This window comes from Chlamydotis macqueenii, chromosome 1, assembly GCF_036417535.1.
Source record: "Chlamydotis macqueenii isolate bChlMac1 chromosome 1, bChlMac1.mat, whole genome shotgun sequence".
In the NCBI taxonomy this organism is placed as follows: Eukaryota; Metazoa; Chordata; class Aves; order Otidiformes; family Otididae; genus Chlamydotis; species Chlamydotis macqueenii.
This window is the reverse complement of record NC_141556.1, coordinates 94,257,793-94,279,120: the sequence shown is the minus strand read 5'-3', so window position 1 is coordinate 94,279,120 and position 21,328 is coordinate 94,257,793. Positions and strand designations below refer to the sequence as shown.

The 21,328-nt window shown below is 37.5% G+C and overlaps 1 protein-coding gene across 26 annotated transcripts in view; it reads left to right on the top strand.

The window, feature by feature from the left end:
• ABI3BP (ABI family member 3 binding protein) overlaps nt 1-21,328 on the top strand; it is a 167,394-nt gene that overhangs the window by 130,797 nt on the left and 15,269 nt on the right. For all 26 annotated transcript variants that reach the window (XM_086762305.1, XM_086762112.1, XM_086762220.1 and 23 more), the window contains 5 exons: nt 4,232-4,342; nt 7,104-7,187; nt 8,541-8,609; nt 9,852-10,064; nt 15,139-15,250. In XM_086762305.1, coding sequence (XP_086618431.1) covers nt 4,232-4,342; nt 7,104-7,187; nt 8,541-8,609; nt 9,852-10,064; nt 15,139-15,250 — 589 coding nt within the window. The remainder of the gene's footprint in view (nt 1-4,231; nt 4,343-7,103; nt 7,188-8,540; nt 8,610-9,851; nt 10,065-15,138; nt 15,251-21,328) is intronic.

Sequence of the window (21,328 nt, the reverse complement as noted above, 5' to 3'; positions counted from 1 at the left end):
CATAAAAGATAAAAATAAGAATATTTCATGGTCGCTACTAGGTCACTAACATATGCCATATATTAAAAATTACCACTACCAGTGTTGTATCCTTATGATCAGCCACCCACAATACCATAAGCACTGGATTTTTTTCATACTAATAATTTCTACATAGCAAGGGAGAACAAAGTGAATACAAAACCAAATTGTCCTCCCATTTATGAGAAAGTTTTGTTGTATATTGGGATTTTTTGGGAAAATCAGAATGTTAATCTTGTAGTAAAATAACGATGTGGAGTAAATAAGGTTACAGGTTTTTCACATGTGTTATACCAGACTTGTCAGTTTTACTTTTCTTGCAAGTCTGGCAATCATATTTTCAAAACAATCAAAATATTTTTACTGAAAAGCAGCTTCCCCAAATCAACCCGCAGAAATAGACCTTTTTTTTGTATTTCACTTTTTTCTAATCAGCTTCTTAAAAATTTTCTTTTTCAACTGAAAAGTTGTAGTATAGAGTGTGTTTATATGCCACATGTATATACACAAATGTTTTATTGTTTTAAAGTTTATTCAATCTGAAGAACGTAGTTTGCAAAGATTAAATTCAGTATGTTATACTATTAGTAGTAGCTGGATGCAGACTGTAGATTGAAAACAAAGATGATGCTCTGCATTTTTTGTTACTGAATGTCAGGCAGTGGTGTGTACTTAAGTAAATCCAGCTTGTGATTTGCAGAGACTGGAAGGGTTTTTTATGCACTTAGATGTGAAGGAACATCTAACATCTGCTTTTACTCATCTTATGACATTAGATGTTTAAAGTTAAGCTTTTAGAGCTTTGAAGTAAGCCAATACCTTGAACCATAGTAATAAAAGACAGTTGGATATGGTTGTGAAATTAGCTACTACTCTTTCATAATTTTCTTGTATGCTTCTGTGATCTCAGCTCTCTTCATGAGGCCACAATACGTATATAAAAATTCAGAATTATAGAGTCATAGCATGGTTTGGATTGGAAGGAACCTTTAAAGATCAGATAGTTCTACCCACCAAGCTGTGAACAGGAACATCTTTGACTAGATCAGGTTGCTCAAAATACTGCCCAACCTGGCCTTGAACACCTCCAGAGAGGGGGCAGTGACAACTTCTCCGGGCAACTTGTTCCAGTGTCTCACCACCCTAACAGTAAATAATTTATTCTCTATATTTAATCTAAATCAACCCTCTTTTAGTTTAAAACCATTACCCATTGTCCTGTCACTACACGCCCTGTAAAAAATCTCTCTCCATTTCTTTTATAAGCCCCCTTTAAGTACTGAATGTTGCAACAAGGGCTCCCCAGAGCCTTCTCTTCTCCAGGCTAAACAGCCCCAACTCTTTCAACTTGTTTTCATGGGAGAGATGTTCCAGCCCTTTGATCATTTTTGCGGCCCTCTTCTGGACCTGCTCTAACAGGTTCATGTCTTTCTTGTACTGGAGACCCCATGACTGAATGCACACTCTAGGTGAGGTCTCATGGAAGCAGAGTAGAGAGGGAGAATCACCTCCCTCGACCTGCTGGCCACACTTCTTTTGATGCAGCCCAGGACGTGGCTGGCTTTCTGGACTGCAAGCACACTTATATCTAATTTTTCATCTGCCAATATCAGCAAGTTCTTCTCTGCAGGGTTGTTTTGAATCCATCTGTTGCCTAGCCTGTAATGAGAATGGTGATTGCCACAACCCACGTGCAGGACCTTGCACTTGGCCTTATTGAACTTCATGAGGTTTGCACTGGCCCACATCTCCAACCTGTCATGGTCCCTCTTGATGGCATCCCTTCCCTCGAGCATATCAACTGCACCACTCAGCTTGGTGTCTTCCGCAAACATGCTGAGAGTGCACTCAATCCCACTGTCTCTATCAACAGTACAGATATTTATTGAACACTGCTGGTCCCAGTACAGACTCCTGAGGGACACCACTTGTTACTGGTCTAGATTTGGACACAGAGGCATTGACAGCAAGTCTTTATATGGGTCTGTCTAGCCTATTCCTTTTCCATAGAATAGTTCATCCATCAAACCCATATCTTTCCCATTTAGCAACAAGGATGTTGTGTGGGACTGTGTCAGAGGCCTTGCACAAGTCAAGATAGATGACATCAGTTGCTCTTCTCTTATTGCCCAACATGGTTTCACCATTGTAGAAGGCGACCAGACTAGTCAGGCATGATTTGCCCTTGTGAAGCCATGTTGGCTGTCTCTAATCCTTGACATAGCTTCCAGGAGGACCTGTTCCATAATTTTAACAGGCAAAGAGGTGAGGCTGATTAATCAGCCTTATTGCTGTAAGTTAGCCAGTATTTGACTTTGCTTTTAAATATATTTACTTTTTTTGAAAACTTAGTGTGTATTAACTGAAAAATTTACATTTACGCTACTTACGAGAGATGACAAAGCACACAAGAATTAAGCTTGATGTGTTAAGAGTCTGTTCTAAGAGGCTGCAAGCCCTCCTTTTTCTTGAAGTGACAGAGGGAAGGAAATCCATTCCTGCTCCACGAAGAACCCGTGAAATTAAGTGAATCCTAATACTTCACCATGCTGCTGTCCTTGCAAGAGTCTACACTGTCACAAAATCCTTAAATTCTATTGTGTGTTAGATTTGGTAGCATCACAGACCATCACCCAAATCCTTGTGGAAGTAGTGGAAGGGAAGAGTAGGGATTCTTGTTTTTCCAGAGTGCAGCATAGTAGATTCAACTGTGACACAGTCCACTGAATGTGATGTTTTGGCTTGCATGTAACTGTTGTGGTTGTGTTGTTTGGAAAATACGATAGAAACCACTAACAAGTCAATACTTACACATTTTTACTCCATTAATATCTCAAGCAATCCCATTCCCTAAATATTGACAGAGGGGAAATTAATCACAGATACTACCATGTAGTAGTACCTAGAGTATGATGACCTATGTATACAAAAATTTATTATCCTTTTTCAGATCTGTAGGCATATTCTTTCATCTCTTTCTGGGGATTAAGGATTAATATAAAACCTACAAATTCTATTTTCAAAACCATTACATCTTACTGAATTAGATAGAGTATTATTTCCTGTCTTGATCTGAGGGATTTAAAACAAGTATGTGTTATAAGTGACTGCAAAAGTCCAAAAGGAAAAGGGAACGGAGAAAGATGGAGATGTTCCTCTTTGTATACTATAAGTATTTCTAAACTGGCAGTCCCAATTGAATCTTTGGATTTGCTCTCTTCTTGCCCACAGTCACTCTATTTATAGTTCAAACTAAGATCTGATATGTAGGGCCCTAGATACTCTGTGTAGCCAGTAATTCAATATCAGGCAACGTGCATATTTGTTGACATTGGCAGCATTAGAAAAATTATATTACTCTTAAGGATTTTGCCCTGCTAGGTACAAAAAGTCTTTTGTTACATAAATGTGTTGCACATGTCTGCTGTTTCCTTCTTAAGGAAAGAAGTGCAAAGGTGAATAGTGGAAGAAAAATCTTTTGCTTTGCATAATAAAATCCTCCATAATTGCAAAGAAAATACAGTAAAATGTTTTGTAAGTATGAAATAAGAGGCTTAGACTCTCCTTTCAGACCTCACGATCAAAGGACCTTGCCAGATACATTTAATAGATATTGGGTGGAACTGCACATAGAAGCAACCTAGTTGGGTGCCTCAGGAGTTTCTAACACAATAACTGTCTCTAGCCATGTCGATGCGTGAAGTGACAATGACATTTTTCATTTTTCACTTCTGAACAGCATAGGATAAATTGTCCCTCATGATAATTTCCCTTTTGCTGCATCTTTTGCTTCAAGTTGAGGGTGACCAATTTTATGAGTTAGAAAGTACAAAAGATCAGAAAATTTGTGAATGGGATACTGAAGAAGTTTCCAAGTACACTGAGGTGATTTGCCTGTTAAAAAAATTACCATTGCCAGAAATTAGTAGCTACACAGAAAATGAATTGCTGAAACACTTGTACAAAATCCTAAACGAGTTACATTTTTTCCAGTGTAAGCTTGGTTTAAAACTCCATGGCACACACTTCTCAAAGAATATAAGGCTAAAAATATGACTCATTTCAGCTCCTAACCTCACCTCTCTGCTTTTGATACTAAATCAGACATGAAACATTGTTTGAGAAATCAGAATATAACTTGTAATGGGTTTCTGATTTTATGAAATTTGAGATCAAGTAATTAATAACACTGTCTTGTAATGTCATTCAGTAACTACATCACCTGGCCCTCAGCATCCTCCTATACCTCCTGTCAAGCCTACACAAATGCGAAGAAAACCTCTTCCTCCAAACACCGTGACTGGTAAACCAGGGAGTCCAGGTATCTCAGCCTTTTCAGCGTATTTTATTATGTGCGAGATAATACTGAACTGACTAGCTGGGTATCGGAGAATTTTATAGTATGGATTCTTTTTCTTTAATCTGTGATATCTACAGAAACTGGTCTTTTGGAGCATATAGGACTTGTGTCTTTTGTCTTCATGCATAAACTCTATTTTCCTTTTGTTTTCCTAACGTAGTTGTGTCAAAAGCATTCCTAGTAAGGGAGCTGAAAGCAAAATTACCATAATGCAAGTCATCCTTTAAGATCAACCTTAAGAACATTTCATGTCTGCTAATAGCATTTGCAGTTACTTAATGTGTATGTCAGATGGGAGATACTGAATATTATGCTTCAATGCATAGCCCCAACTGGTTATTTGTAAAGAAATTCTGTCCAATATATGTGGCACATCCATTAACCACTGCAAATAACAAGCTAATAGGCACCCAGAAAACTAACTGCATGGCAAGGTAAAGTTAGCTGAGTTATTTCATGTGCAAGGAGTTTAACTTCATTTCTGTGCTACAGTATTCCTGCTTCTCTGTATCAGTATAAAAGCAGACAGAAACTTTCACATTTCCTATCTTATTTTAATTTTATCCTGAAGCTGATATTCAGTAGTCTTACGTATGTTTTGTCTGTGGATTCTATATAAGAATTCTTATTCCAGATAGTCAGAAACTATCACCTCACTATGCTTAGCATCATGAGAAATGTTTTCCTCTTCATATTACTGTCTGTCGTTCACTGGAAATATAAAGGTCTTGGCTCTGCTGTATATCCTGTCGGCTTTTTTGTTTGTTTCATTTGGAGCTTTGTGTGCTATTAAGGCACTAAAGACCTATATAATTCTTTAGTATTTTGTGCAGCAGATTAAAAATAAGAATCTTCGAGCTGGATGAAACAAGCTGTATATTTACTGTATAGCAGAGCCAAGATTGAAGTGTTGTATCTATACTTGCTGTTATCAGTGGTGTTTCCTTAGTAATAACTACAACAGAACATATGACATTATCAGTCTTATGCTGTAGCATAAAAAAATGTTGACCTAATACATTTTTTTTTTGCTTGTCGTGGGATCTATGCTACTTCTCTCCATTAAATGTCTAATTAATTTACCAGTGTTTTGAAATTTCACCCTTTTTCCATACAGGAGAGGCCAGGTTATGTGTAGTCAGCAGTTGCCATACCTTCCTAGGCATTCAAGATGGAATAAATTGGTTAGATGATCTGCTCCTTCCTTGTGGGGCCCGTAGCAGATTTTCCTTTTTCTGTTTCCTAGGGTTTTATCCAGCTTAGTTTTAAGCATCATAATCGAGTTTCTTCTGGTTCCCTGGAGAGACTGTTCCACACTACGAACAGGAAAAATTTGCTGCAATGCTCGTCTTGGATTTTCCCTTTCATAATTCTGTCCTGTTTCTCTTCCTCATTAACACTGTGATTAATTCCTTACTTGCATCCTTTTTACACATCCATTGGATGAGTATTATGGGAAGGCTTCTATGCAGACATTAAAAGTCTTCTGAATGGAAAAACAGGAAACAAGAGTTTCAGAACCTTTGTGAAACTGGACTCCAGTGAGAATCTTAATAAATTTCCACCTTATTGAGGAAATTAGTGGAAAGAAGGGAGAGAATCTTTATTATAAGAACCTTAATAAATTTCCACTTTATTAAGGAAATTAACAGAAGGTAGGGATTTTTGTTGTTTTAAACTTGGTTCACCAGAGTTCTGCCTTTAGTCACAATGTTCTTCTATGTCATATATGCAGGGAGACTCCACAGTCATGCAGTGGTTATCTGGGAGTACCTGCATGTTTTGTGAATGTAGTTTTTGTCTTTTACAGCTATTTTGAAAACAATCAAGATATCCTTTGACATGGATTATTTGCCTCTTAGAAACTTGTTTTCATTGTTAGGTGGTAACAGCTGAGGAGTAGAAGCAATGTCATATGATCTAAATTTTTTTTTTAAACAGCTATTTAATTATGGGAGTAATATTGCCTTTATCAATCAGTTAATGTCCAAACTTATGGTGCCTACTACAGAATAGATCCATTCAGAAAGAAAGCTTTTTTTCCTTGGGTCATGTAGTATTATAAATGTGGAAAATACTGGACTTAGTTCCATTTTTCTTACTTTCATTTGAAGTGCATCTTAATTTCATTTACTAGAAGCTCTGGTACTCTTCTGTGGTTAAACTCTTAATGCAGACCATAGTTAAGGACTCAGTGTTTATCATTATACATGTTCCACCTCTAGCCTTGATAATCTATGTGCTGTATTGAGAGTAGCAATTAAAAGACTTTAGCTATACTTGAGGGAAGAATCCAAGTTTCAATTGCTGGTTTCAGCTATTCTGTCTTACAACTCCTGAAGAAATGTGCTCTTTCACTTGAGAAACAGAAAATTCAGTGTTGGTCATTTTGCATCCTTTTACCAATCTGTGTAGGATGGTTCTGTACATCAAACCAGGTCATGTTCCAGCTAACTGAAGTCCTCCAAGACAATCTCCAAGTAGCAAAAAAAAAATTCTTTATTGAGTTTCAGAAGTACTGGCAATGAGAACAACTTGGAACTTTCCCAAATCCAACTGGAATCTGTTGTATAAGTTTTGAGGGTATATTGTAGTTAAATTAAAGTACTTGTTTCATGAAACGGTTGTCACAAATGTGAATTCTGTCAGAAATTCAGAAAGCTGTTTCACTCTTAAATAGTGAATCTCTTGTTGCCACAAGTTCCTCCTTCTGTCGCTATAGCTAAAACTGCTGGACCAACAACATCTGTGAGGACAGGAACATCATATAAGACGCCAACAGCTTTTGCAACTCCAGAGTATTATGGTAAGCATACTACAGACAGTTCTGGGTTTGGGGTTGTTTTTTTTTTCGTGAGCATAAAGGTTCCCTTTTTTTTCCTCTTTCTTCCCTTCCCTAAAACTATATTGATGTATTGTGTATTTAAAATAAGGAAAATTCTGTCTTGGGTGATTCTGATTTCCTTTATGCCACTTTGCAGCTTTTCTGACTTGACTGAATTAATCTGTCTGTCTTTGGTAAATGAGAGCATGATGGCCCTCCCATCTTCCTAGAAATCAATACATACCTAGTAGGCTTTCAATACTATTCAGTTGCTACTTTAAATCTGTGAAGGGAGTAGATAAGGTACTTCTTTTCCTGAACATTTCTTTTGCACAGGACATAAATTCAAATTCTTGTTTAATGGTGACTGATAGTGCTCAACATGTTTATGATATTCTTCTAGCTATCTGATCAAGCTGCCACCATTTAGACAGGAAAAGTTGTAATAGGGTAAACTTAGTGGTTAGCTGGTAATTTGTACTTTTATAAAACTGGGGGTTAACTACAAGTTCAGACCTAAATCTCCTCAAAGTGGCCATACAGAAATGAGTTTGGGGGAGGGTGTGCTTAGAATTAATTTTTGAGCCAAAATATGCAGCTCTAGATATATTGTCATGAATGATGCTGTTTCTAATTTTCCTGGAACTACAGTAACACTGAAATTCTTGTCTCCTTATAATGATCATGAACTCACTGTGACCTTTAGTGCTCAATAAAGCAAGCCAGATGCTAGATTTATTAAAAAATACTTGTGAGTGTCCATTGTAGTATTTGCATAAAAAAATATTTTGTTCAGTGTAGCGACTAACACAAAACTGTTGTCATGAATCCTGACTGCTCTAGCACATTACTGCTCACCAGCTTATTTGCCTTCAAATTTCTTCAAAACTATGGAAGTTGTACACTCTGGAAACAGAGTTTGAGATTTTCTTGTCGCTATTTTTAGAGAAGTTCATGTGCCAACATAATAGTGCTATATATTCTGTGAACATGAAAAAAGCTCCAAGCTAAACAGCCAGTACAGTGCAAAAAGATAGTTTCTAAAAGGTTTAAAGTGCGTTTTCATATGTTGCATGAACTGAATCCAGAAGCAGTCATGAACTCTGTCATTTTGATTATGACTGTCTTTATACTAGCAGGTACATATGTGGTTTACTGAGCATCACAGCCAAAGTGCAGTCCTTAAAAGAGAAAGACAAATCTGGCAGCAAAGACTGGCAGCTCTGGAAGAGCTTTACCATGATTTAAAATGCCAAATGAACTGTGAAATGCTGCAGTTCTAATGCTGAGATATCATATTTATTGCAAATTAAATTATAACTCTGTCTCCCACAGTTGATGCAACTGTCTTCAGCTCAAGTCCTACATCAGAAACAGATTCTTCAGGCAAACCAAGGTACCAAGGTAGGATTTTAATAGCTATGGTGTTTTTATTTGGGGGAATATATGAAGACTGACCTATTTTGCAGCAAAATTATCTAGTTTGGTTATTTAAAGCCCAAAACTTCATTTGATTCTGTTACGCTTTAATGTCAGATGGAAGGACTGTAGTCCAGACCATCAGCATATTCTTGACTAAATTTTACTTCTCTTCTACTTTCTTCCCTGCTACCACCTCCTAGTTTACAGTCTTGCCCACAAACATGTTGTGGCTCTTCCTTTATGCCAGCAGTAGTACAACTGCTCACGGTTCACAATTCACCAAAACAAATGAAAATATTCCTGTGGTCTTTTAAGCATAACGGGAGAGGTATTGCCCCAATACCAGTGCATCTTACCATAAGGGATAACTAGCGATCATATATGCCTCACCTCTCATTCCAGGCTGTGCACATTCAGATGTCTAATAATACAGTAATATAGTCCAAGGTAGTCAAGTTATTGCTGTTGCAGTAATCTAGAGAGTTTAGCAAGGTGAGATGACAAGAAGTGCTTTTGTAGAAAAAGATTTTTCAGGGTTTTTTTCTTGGTCTGGTAAGGGATACCACATTTCTGAAGACATTGTCTTTCTTGCAAGAGCTTATTATTTACATCCAATAGAAGTTTAAATTTTAGAACTGATATGTTTGTCTTCCATAGTCATCTTTTCCTAATTTTCATGCAGACTACAAGACATTTGCCTAAAAAGATTTGTTTCAAGGTTTGGTCCCACTGAAGATGGTTAAGATTTTTGACAGTCACTATACAAACAGCAAATTTACTGATCAAATAACTCTGAACAAAACTTGTTACTCTTTCTGGTGAAGCAAAGTGGTGAGGTGCCTTACATCTTTATATTAGTATAGCACTCAAAAGCTACAAATTGAATTGTAGTGTCATTTTACTATAGAAGGACTAAAGTTAATTGTCCTATTTTATGACAGAAGTTAATTCTTTCAAACAGTGCATATCACCAACTAATACCTTCAGAGTGTTATTTCATCAGCAGTGCCAACAGGAAGGGGGTGAAGGCAGTGCAGATTCTAGGTCTGACAACAACAACAAAACCAACAAGCAGCTTAATATTGAATATATGTTTTTTATTCTTAAACATTTATGTTTGACTTTGACTTGTGCAGATTTTTATGTAATGCTCTGAGATGGAAGTGGTGCACTAGATGAAATGGGGTTGATGTTTGAGTAACAGCTCTTTCCTATTGCTCTTAGCCCCCCATGTCAAGTACATGAAGAAAGATGATGATGTGCCTTGCTCGATCACAAGCTCACTTGAACATTTTCCTCAAGAAGAAGGTGGCAGCAAGGAAGAACCTACTCGTCCTCCACAAAATCCTCCAACCAACCTCACAGTGGTGACTGTTGAGGGCTGCCCAACTTTCGTCATATTGGACTGGGAAAAACCAGACAATGACACTGTTACTGGTTGGTTCGATTTCTTTCCTCCATTATATCAGAATATAGTATTTCCAGCTTATTTTTACTTTTACAGTGATTTTATACCATTTTAAAAGTACTTTAATTCCAAGGGAGTCTTAGACTCCAGTACTTTTATTTTGTACTACTGTAAACTCCAGTTTGGATAAAAGAATACTACTAGATTAGAACAAGATTTTCACAACTATATCGTTGGTGTCAGTGATGACACAAAAAAGATAATAAAGAACTATGGCTCTGTACCTTCTCTTAATTTCTGGCTTCTCTGTATGCAGGATCTGATAAGATCTAGTTAAGAAGTTCCAGCAATGTGACAGTAGTCTTTATTATATAGAAGAATACAAATAATGTAGACATCTTTCTTGACTTGAGGATGCTGTTGAGGAGGCTGGACACAATGAAACCTTACATCCATATAGTAAGTCAGTAGAACTCTGGCAGCATAATACTTGCTGTACCCACTACAGGGTCACCAAGTTCTCTATGTTAAAGGAATCTGGGTTTTTTTTTCATTTCCAAAGGAAGGGTTTTGTGTTGAGAAAAGTCTTTGTGAGTCATGCAGGAATCTGTACATAGACAAGTAAGCATTCAAGGTGACCATTCACAATTTTTCTGTTGTCTTCTGCGTATCAACACAAGCTTACCAAAATTAAACATTTAAATTAATTAACAACTGAAAATTATAGTTCTTCTGTACTGTCAGGAAAATGGCTTTTGTTTATACCATGGACATAAAACTCTGATTTGCAAAATCACTGACTCATCACAGCCATGACAAAACAGACTTGTCTGTATTACATTACAAGTGAGTAGAACAGATAAGACTGGTGGCTACTAAGACTTGATCATTAGCCACTCATTTTAGCATGTTAGTGGGATGTTTTCAGATGTTGTTGTATATGTGTTTCGTAAGAGATTTCAGTGCAGGGGTATAACTAAGTGACTATGACAAGTAAGGCCACTCTCTTCCCCAAATTAGTCTTTCCTTCATTTTCTAGAAATAATTACCAGATTTAGCCTCTATTCTTTCTTGTTTTCTCCACCATTTTGAAAAATAATAAATGCAAAAGCAAAGGGACACTCAAAATAAAAATTAGCCTGCACTTTTTTTCTTTTGGAAAAGAGGAAGAATGTTAGTTCTTCTGTCGGATTAAAAGAGGAGTAAAAAGAGACTGTAAGCTAACAAAAAAAGTACCAGCCAGAGAGATGAATGATTACCTGACTTGCCTTGCATGATATGCTTCATCCTGGAAGAAAAGGAAATGTGAGCTTGTTGCTCACCTTAGAGTTAGGCTGAGGTAATCCCTCTGTGCACACTCCCTACTCCAGGCACTTCTGCAATGCTGCCTTTTGTTCAGGGAAAAGTCTTTTTGTTGCTGTTGTTATTTGGAGGCCTCTTCCACAGACCAGTCCTTAGCTTGATTCGATCAGATAACATCATAGTCACTGTTTCTTCTAAGACTTTAGGTGGAGACCCTTACTCTCTTCAGTTGTAAGAAGCATTTGTAAAGGTTAACTTTCTATCGTTTCTTCTCTTCTGTAAGACTCTTCTGTGATAAAAGACACCTGGCATACCCTTCTCCATTCCAGGAAAGAAGATTAAAACCTTCTGCAGAATATGTGACTAATACTCATTTGGCTTCACTGAGAGAAACTTTAGTTTTTCAGTGTAGCTACCTTCCTATCTAGATATTACAGCTTTCCCATAAATACTGTCTTCATTCTTTTTAACTTCAATGTGTAATATGAAATGTTTGAACACTGTGGCTTACAAATACTGTCACTGAGCTTGTCTCCTTCGTCTTAACTTCAAAAAATTGCTCAATTAATGACTCATCTAAGGACACTTTCTGAATTCTGGAGAAGATATTGAATCCCATTTTCTGAAAACAGTGGTTACTTCATATTGGCACCAGTATGTCATTACTTGTTTAGGCAGATTTAAATAAAGTTTTCTGTCATCTGTTTTTATTTTTTGTAGTTTATATGTGTTTTTTTAAATCATCTGATTTAGGCATCACATCTCTTTTTTAATGCACTGTTTCAGATAGAACTCTGGAAACAGAAAATGTAAATTTTTGAGCTCTTTTTTTTTGAAAGGGTTACGTTGGTTGACTTTTTAACTATGCCCGAGGAGTTTCATCATATTGGATATTCCTTAAAACAAAATTGTATTTCAGTAATGGAAAGGTCTGACAAATAATAACCAAAACAGTGACCAAGCCTACCTCCTTGTTTTTGGAAATGCTGCAAATGTCAGGAACCAAGACTATTCTGCTGGTGCTCTGCTAATCCTCTTGTGTTGCCACAGAAATGTAGGGCAGTTTGTTGTCTTGTGCACTAAGACTCGTGCACTGAGTAACAAGCAGATACTGGATGCACTCAGTAGTCCTTTGTGTGTGGGCACGTGCACCTGTGTGCATGCCCATTCACATGTGCCATGTTTTCCAACTTGAATGAATTAAAAAGTTCAAATCACATATTGACTTGAGACTGGCAGAAGGCAGAAAGATTGAATTCCTGTCAAGTTACCTACTCATTCTCTATCTGGATGTACCAGGCAGTGGATATCCACCCTCTCTCCGATGCATCCTAATAAACATTATTTTTCTAATGAGGCTAATTAGGGCATATAAGGACTTTCCATTGGTTTTTTTCTCCATGGTTTGCTCAGTCCTTGGTGGCTATATAGGAAAATGTCTTTGTTTCCAAAAAGGGAATGCACAGAAAGGAAACAGATATGTTTTAGACAAATGCATACTAGCAATGTGCTAATGTCTTTGGTCATTGCATTGGGGTCACACTTGAACAAATGATCTAAAAGTAAAAGCTTACTTTTTTTTTCCCCTCCCACCACCCCCACTCCCTTTCTGAGACACCCATTCCTGCAGGTCCATGACTTAGTTTTTAAAAGGCAGCGGCTGGTCCACTGTTCATGGGTGACTGTTGTAGGGGAGGACTTCTGAACATGGAAATTTTGAAATCTTCAGTATCAGCAGTAATTCCTTCCTTCAGGCTGATTTTCTGACATACTTTTAAACCTATTTTAAAGTTTTATGCTGCTATGTATATTCTCTAAATAACTGAATCTTTTACAAGGTAAAGATAAAAAGATGCTGTGTAGACATCTCTTTTGAAACTGTTGCAGTAACTAATTCGAAATTCACATGTGCATACATGTATGTAATTGCTCAAATTGAATTGCTTAATTTAGAAGCTTTGAATTTTAGAACATTGTCTTTTAGAGCTGCTCTGCACATTCATTTAATTGCATTGTCTTACTTTTGCATAGAAGAGTGGAAAGGAAGCACAATTGATGTAAAAATGGGGTCAATTTGTGTGTGTATGCTCATTTATATACATATACTAGGAGTGAGGATCTGAGAGTCCAGAAACAATTAAGAGAGTTTTTTTCCTTTTTAACATTGAATTCCATTGTAGGGGTTTTATCTTTCTGTGTTTACAACAAATGGATCTCCTTGTATTGAGAATTAAAAAAAAATAGAAAAACAAAAGCCCTATAGCTTGCTAGCATTTAGTTAAGAACTTGAAAATTAATAGTATCATTGTAAAAAAGTAGAAAAGTAATTTTCTAGAGGTTTTGTAGCTGTTGATAGGTGGTCTCTATCCTTACAGTATAATACCTGCTTTATTCATTGTGATTAGATCTAAGTGCTCGTTGCAAATGTTCTTTGAAAACATTTTCCTTTGCTAACTTACAATTAGCAAAACTGCATTTGGTATTATAGTCAGGTTTTAGGAATGGAAAAGTAAGGGGCTGGAGAGGTTGTGAATTTCTTCACAAAGACAAGAAAATTAGCAACAGGCTCAGTGTCTTAGAATCTTAGCATCATATTTTGGGTTGGAAGGGACCTTTAAAGGCCATCTAGTCCAACCCCCCTGCAAGAAGCAGTGACATCTCCAACCAGATCAGATTGCTCAGAGCCTTGTCCAGCCTGGCCTTGAATGTTTCCAGGGATGGGGCATCCACCACCTCTCTGGGCAACCTGTGCCGGTGTTTCACCACTCTCATTGTAAAAAATTTCTTCCTTACATCTAGTCTAGATCTACCTCCTTCTAGTTTGAATCCATTATACCTTGTCCTATCACAACAGGCCCTGCTAAAAATGTTGTCCCCATCTTTCTTATCAGCTCCCTTTAAGTATTGAAAGACCACAGTAAGGTCTCCCCAAATCCTTCTCTTCTTCAGGCTGAACAGCCCCAACATTCTCTGTCCTCATAGGAGAGGTGCTCCAGCCCTCTGATCATCTTCGTGGCCTCCTCTGGACTCGCTCCAAAAGGTTCACATCCTTCGTATGTTGGGGGCTCCAGAGCTGGACGCAGTACTCTAGGTGGGGTGTGAGCAGAGCAGAGTAGAGGGGCAGAATCACCTCCCTCGACCTGCTGGCCATGCTCTTCTTGGTGCCGCCCAGGATGCGGTCAGCTTTCTGGGCTATGACTGAAGGGGTATCATCTTCCCAAACATCTGTTACTAATTCCCTATTCAGAGCATGGCTTGCGCTTGATGATACATCCCAGTGAGATGAAAAGAAAGACTCTATAAATTGTATAAATACAGAAAAAAATCATGCAAAATTATTTCATTCTAACCTGGCAGATTCCCTAAGTGCACAATCCAAGTTAGTTCAGCAGTTTCCTCTGGAAATCTTTGAAATCTAGATCTTATTTTAAGTTAAGCAAGATTTGAGCATTTAGAAACTGTACTTTCATTTTTGATACTTTTTCATTCAAACTGCAGAATGCTCATACTTATTCATGTTTGTAATATTGTTACTAGTGTACTTTTTGGCAGAGGTGAGATGTTGAGTATCCCATAACTGAATTATGAGGAAGGATGAGGGGCTAGGCCCTAAGCAATCTGGAATTAGATCTCTCTTTCCTAACAATTTTAGCATACTAATGTCCATGCTGGTTCACACAAGATGTCCTTACAGCCTATTAGACAGTTGGAGTGGAAATCAGATGAGAAAAGAGAGAGCAATCAAAAAGCTCAGTTAAGAACTGTTATTTAAGCAAATTTCTTTTTACTGTAATTTTCCAGAGTATGAGGTTGTGTCAACTGAAAATGGACCAAGTGATGGTGAAAAGGAGAAATCGATTATCACTACAAATCAAACTCATTCTACTGTGGAAAACCTAAAACCTGACACAAGGTAATTAAAGAAAATAACTTTCTAAATTAATCCAACTAACTTAGAGTGTCAGCTCTCTGCCACTTCAAATGAAAATACATATGTGTATAAGACCAAATTTGTTTTACTCTTGTTCTGATAGGAAAAAAAGTATGCTTTGGTTTTGCTTTCTTTTAAGTTAACAGATAAGACACATCTGAGGAATCTTTAGGAAATTTCTAAGAATGCATATGGTCTGAACAAACCGCAGAAGTGACCTGCTCTTTCAGAGAAATTAACAGTCAAATGTAATAAAATGTACTGCTTATTGTAAAAAAAATCTTTTGAATTTAGCAGATAAAGAAACAAGGTGAAGACAATAAATATAAACCTGGTATGTGAGGTCAATATTTACATGTGCAGTTGTCAAGCTCTGGGGTTTAAGGATGCTCAGCACAACTGATGTAGGCCGCTCGCCTATTTAGATGGATGTTCATTCAAACACTGGAATGCAAGTTAGGCCACTGTATGAAGCTTGACCATTGCATTGCACTATGGAGAGGAAAGACAAATTTGTCCTGTATAAGTAGCTTTTTTTCCCAGCATCTCAAAACAACTGGCAAGTCAAAAACAGTCAGTGAATTCCAGTTAATAGCATACACCTCATGCAACTAGTCCAAATAAGCATTATCATTCTTTAAAAAAAAAATCTCATCAAAATTTTTTCTTCTTTTTTTGTGGTAATATTCAGAGCAGGGAAGAAAACCACTTTTCCTGTGTTTGCATTGCTTATTGATTGCATCAGGAAGTTAATGAATGACACGTTGGATTTTTTCCTGTAAGACCATCCATTTGGCTTTAGTAACTGGATTTTTCTGTTTCACATAAACTGCTCTTCTCTATTACTATCCTTAAATTGGTAACACAACACGAAATTCTGCATAGAATCCATCTTGAACCTTTATTTTTAGGCAATATGTGGTTTAACTTAAGGTGTTGTTTCTTAGCTCAAGTACTTGTGACCATCAGCTCCTAGGAGGGGGAATGAGGAACTATTGCAGAAAGGGGAGGGGAAGGGAAGAGAATTGGAAAAGAAAGGCTAGGGGAAATTGTGATACCCAAAAAGATCTTCTTTGAGAGCTCCAAAACCTGTAAGATAGGCTAGAATTGCTGTGCATTGCATCAAGAATATCTCTGTTGCTTCTTAAAGGCATGAGGTTTGTAAAAGGGTGAACTGCAGCTATGTTGTTCTGTCTTGTTAAGAAGCAATTAGGATATGTTAGCAATACAACTGGAGACCAAGCATCAGTGTCTTCAGTCTCTTCCTCCTCTTCTAAGTGGAGAAGGCTTAGAATAGACAGCAAAACAATATATTTCTGGAGTAGTGACTGAAAAAAAGGCAGTAGGTGCTGCTGAAGTTGTCAGGCTATGCTGTTTGTGTTTTCTTTTCAGCTCTGCTTTGAAATAATACAGTTGCGTCCTTGAAAATAACTGTGTGTTAACTAATAATAAGATTCTCTTCCATTACACACTCAAATTCTTCTTGTTACATATGGTGACAGAAATGGGATGGAATTGGTTAAGTCTAGAAAAGAGATGGAAGCAAAGTCAAGTCCTTGTTGCTGAAAGCAATGTCCAGACGGCCAAAAGAGAAGTGTTTTTAGACTGCTCTCTGTTCAGAAAGGAAGCAAGATGGAGGCAGGCAGATCCAGCTTGAACCACTGGAAATCTCATAAGGAAGGCAGGACCTATGCAGAAGTAGATAAGATGGTTTTTTTTAACTTTAATATCTAATTCTGTCAATCCTATGAAAGGGCTTTTGGGTTTTTGTAAACAAGAGCAGACCAAAGACCATGGAGAAAAGCTGTCTTTTGGTGTGTGGATTTTGTTACAACAAGATAGATATGAGATCAGTACTGACTGGTGGAGACTGACTTAGGGCATAAAGAGGTAACTTTTCCCTGATGGAGTGGTGGCTGTTATCCCCACTCCTCAACTTCAGAAGGGTAAGACAGTGAAAGTCTTTCTGCATCCAGGAGGTCATTGCCTGAAATTGAAAACCTTTGATATAAATTGCAGTGGTGCACATCCCTCAGGTCCCACAGGATTTAAAGGATGTAAAGACCTTTTCAGAGTGGTTCTGTTCAATGAAACTGCCATTTCAAATTCTGTGTTTCCTAATTTTGAGGACACCTTGAGAGCTTTGGCAGAAGCACAAGAAATTTTTACTGTTACCATTTGAATCCAGGCTTGTTGGCACACTAAATTCACAGAAAATAAGAAAGTGCTTAAGGCAGCTGGCATCATGTAGACGGTATCAAGTGTTGCAAGGAATGGCATATGTCCGCCATAAAAGTCTCCTGTCTGTCAGGAGCTGATTGCTCACTAGATGAAGAAAATGGACCTGTGGACAAAACTGAATGAAAATAGAAGGAAGAGAGACAATGAAACACCACTCAATAAACTAATTACAGAGTCCCTGGAATGTCAGCAAATTCATCAAGTAATACAGTAAGACTGAGAAGTAGACTTTTCCATAACTAGCCTTAAAGGAAAGAGCTGTAGAAGAGATGGAGCTGGAAAAGAAACTTGGAAGAGAAAAAATAAATCCCTCTCACAAATGATCCACATTTACAAAACTACCAGCAAGTATATGGAAAGAGAGATGCTCAGTAGCAGAAGGTGGATTAACTGAGGAAGAACCTCTTGGCCTTGAAATGCTTCGGAGAAGCTGACAAGCTGAATTTGAGTCATCTTTTTTTTCAGTTTTCCTAAAGCCATCAGTGAGGCTGGGTGAATCCCATATGCTGCTCTGAAGGCGCAGTGCATCCAGAGCTGAAGGGACTTCGTGACGAATCTAAGCCAGACAGACCTAAACAAAGACTTTCCAAAAGGAATAAAAATGTTTGTGAATGTGGTATCTCAGTCTCCATGGGTAAATTTAAACCAAGCAAGAAAGTTGAAGCCTGTAATTCTCCATGCTCTTGAGGAGCAGTGTACGACAACGATGGTCTGCAGGTCTATCGTCCTGTTGAGGTAGGTCGGGTAGGATATGTTAGTGCCTGGCCCAGAAGCTAAGGAGTTAATCACCCACATCCAGCAGGAGGGAAGCAAGACAAACGGCTCTTCAGTGTGAAGGGGGCAGAACAAGCAGCAGGGGAAAACTGGGTGCATTGGAGCCTGCCAGATCATGCTGTTTGTTTGCTTTTCTCTTTTACATTCTTCTTTCAAAGAGGTCATACCGCTACACCTCTGGGAAGCTCTGCAGTAAGCCAGACACCCCTCTTCCTTTGATCTGGCCTTTTGACAAGCAGCTTTAAAAGATTTGGAGCTGCTTAATGGCCAGACTTCGAATATTTAAGAAATTTGGACAGTGCAGCAACGAGAGGCTCTTACGGTCTCTCATGAAAAATTGCATGTGTGACTGCAACTGTCAGTAAGTACAAACATAGAAGTTAAGTGGAACACAAATTTCTCTCAATCAGAGGATTATCTTGGAGTATTCTGTATGTCCGTTTTGCTGTCTGAAAAGTGACTAGATCCAGAAAAGATTGCACTGGCTGAAAAAGGGGTTCTGACTTTCGGTACAGTTATCAGGAATTTGGTTTTAACAAATGCATAGCATGCTAATGTGGAAACAAAAATGGACTTTCATAGGCACGGAACAACTTGCAAAGGCTACTTTTAAATATATAAAGTTGTATATATTATGGCAGTTTGTCCTGTCTCTTGTTTGTCTTGTAATATATAGGCCAGCTTTGTGTGTCCTTGGTGACTTGATTGCAAGGCATCAAGACTCTCAGATGAGAGTAAAATAGTGATTTGAAAACCTGTGTAACTGTGATTTCATACACCCTTTAAATAAATGTGGGGCACAGTCAGCTGCTTTCCAACACAACTGCTTGATTTAAAAAAAAAAAAGAAGATAAATTCTGAAGGCTCCTGTACAATGTGATTTTGTTGGAGCTCTAAGGTCCCTATGTTTTTTGCCTAAGAAAAGCCATCTTGTATCCATGCCATTCTCTCACAGTAAGGCATGCCTGACAGTTGAAAACATCACATTCATTAAAGGATTTTTCCTTATAGGATGAGAACTTTGGCCTCTCTCACTTGGAGAATTGCCAAATATGGTGCTTGCATTATTTCACTATCCCATCTTGGAAAACTTCTGATAGTTTAAGTAACCTGGAAAGTTCAAACCTTGTTATCCATTATTTGGTTGGTCAGAGCTCTTGAAACGCTACTGTTCCTGGCACTAAGCTCTTGTCTGGGTCCAATCTAGAATTCTGTTTAATTTCATCAGATATTTTGCTTTTGATTGTAACTTTTACTTGGAATCTCTAGAAGTATGTAGTATGGTTACGCCATGTGAGATAGATAACTACATATATCCTTCTTATATGGATAGTTAATGGGATATAACTGATGCCTGAAAAGGAAAACTTTCTCTAGATTCATGAATGTCTTCTGCTTAAACATTTCTATTATAGATATGCTTCTGTAATCTAATAATCACATATACACAGCTGATGATTACAACTTTGTACTGTAGTTAGCTTTTCTTACCTTTTACATTATTTCCAAGAATTCTAGAGTAGATTCTGGTCATGTTTCATTCAGCCTTCTTTTCAGTATCACACTTAAACCCACACCAAATTTTCTGCACTTTTTATCATCTTTATCCTTCAAATAGTCCTTCAGTTTTAAATAGCCAGATTCCATCCATCCTTCTTTCTTCTAATTAGAAGAAAAAACTAGCTTGAACCAAGTACTGAGCTACTCAGTTTTTAGTCTGTGGTTCAAGCAGTGAGTGTTTATAACTACTGTGCTTTCGATTGACCCTAAGCAACCTAATGTAGCTTTCAAGTCGGCCATGTTGTGAAAAGGGGCCTGGACCAGATCACCTACATAGGTCCCTTCCAACTTAAATTATTGTATGATTGTATCTTGTGGGTAGTTTCTGATCTTGTAAATCTCAACTTCACCCATTTTCCTCAACCTAGGTCAAGGTGGTTTTGTATGTTAGTGCAAATGTCATTCATTTCTTACCAAAGAAAAATGAGAGAAAGGAATGCGCTAGTATGAACTAATCTATCAATTCCATTTTTCATCCTCCACATGGAAATTCTGAAACTTTTATACTTACAAAACTGCCACAGGTTTGGTTTGTTTTTTTTTTTTTGAGAAATGGACCATTTATTCCACTTGGAAAACAGTCAAAGCCAAACTACAAGACTGATCATTTTGGTCAAAGCAATTACAGTCTAGCTTCCAAGCAGTCGTTTGAAGAATGAGACCTATAATTCTCCATCTAACTTGCCATACATGTCCCTTGTTACTGAGTTTCCTTAGAAGGCTGCTGACACTGGAACTCCCAGTTTCATTGGCATACCCAGGACTCTGTGCTCTTTATCTGTTCTTGGTTGTACATTAAAAACTGTCCTTAAAAAGAAAGTATGGCAGTAACTTCTCCTATGACAATAGTCAAGCAAGATCTCCCATGTGTGAGTCAAGGTGAGGTCATTATCCACAATTTTCAGTATTTCCCTTCTTGAGGTGCTTGTTTGTAATAAACCTTGAGAGGCCTGAGATAGAAATGGGCTTAGAGTGTTTTTTGTTTTCTTCATTCTGTCTCCCGTGTAGTAATGATGGTGCTCATCTGTGTCTAAGGAGAACCTTAGTTAAAATCAGTTTCACTGACCTGCAGTTTTTTCATGGAACTTTCATAGCCTAGAATATTAAATGCAGATGTTGTTAGTTTTTTGCTTCCAATTCTATTTTCCCATTTCCAAAGGAATTTTAGTGTTTTGAGATTTTTTAATAGTTTTGGAGTTTTCTAACTCCTTAAATTGATTTAAGGCTTCCCATCATCTGATATAGTATCATTTTCACTTTTTCTATTATTTCTGCTGGTTTCTCTGCCAAAATATGTTGTTCTTATTTCTGTGTCCCTGCCCTATCTTGAAATACATTTTTTTTAAACTAGGTGTATCGTTCCTTTTTCATTCTAGTGGTTTATTTAAGGGCAATTAAGTTCATAGAACATACCACTAGTGTCCAGGAAAGTTTGCAGCACTTGTTTCTACACAACCATTCAAAAAAGAGTCTGAATATTGTTGA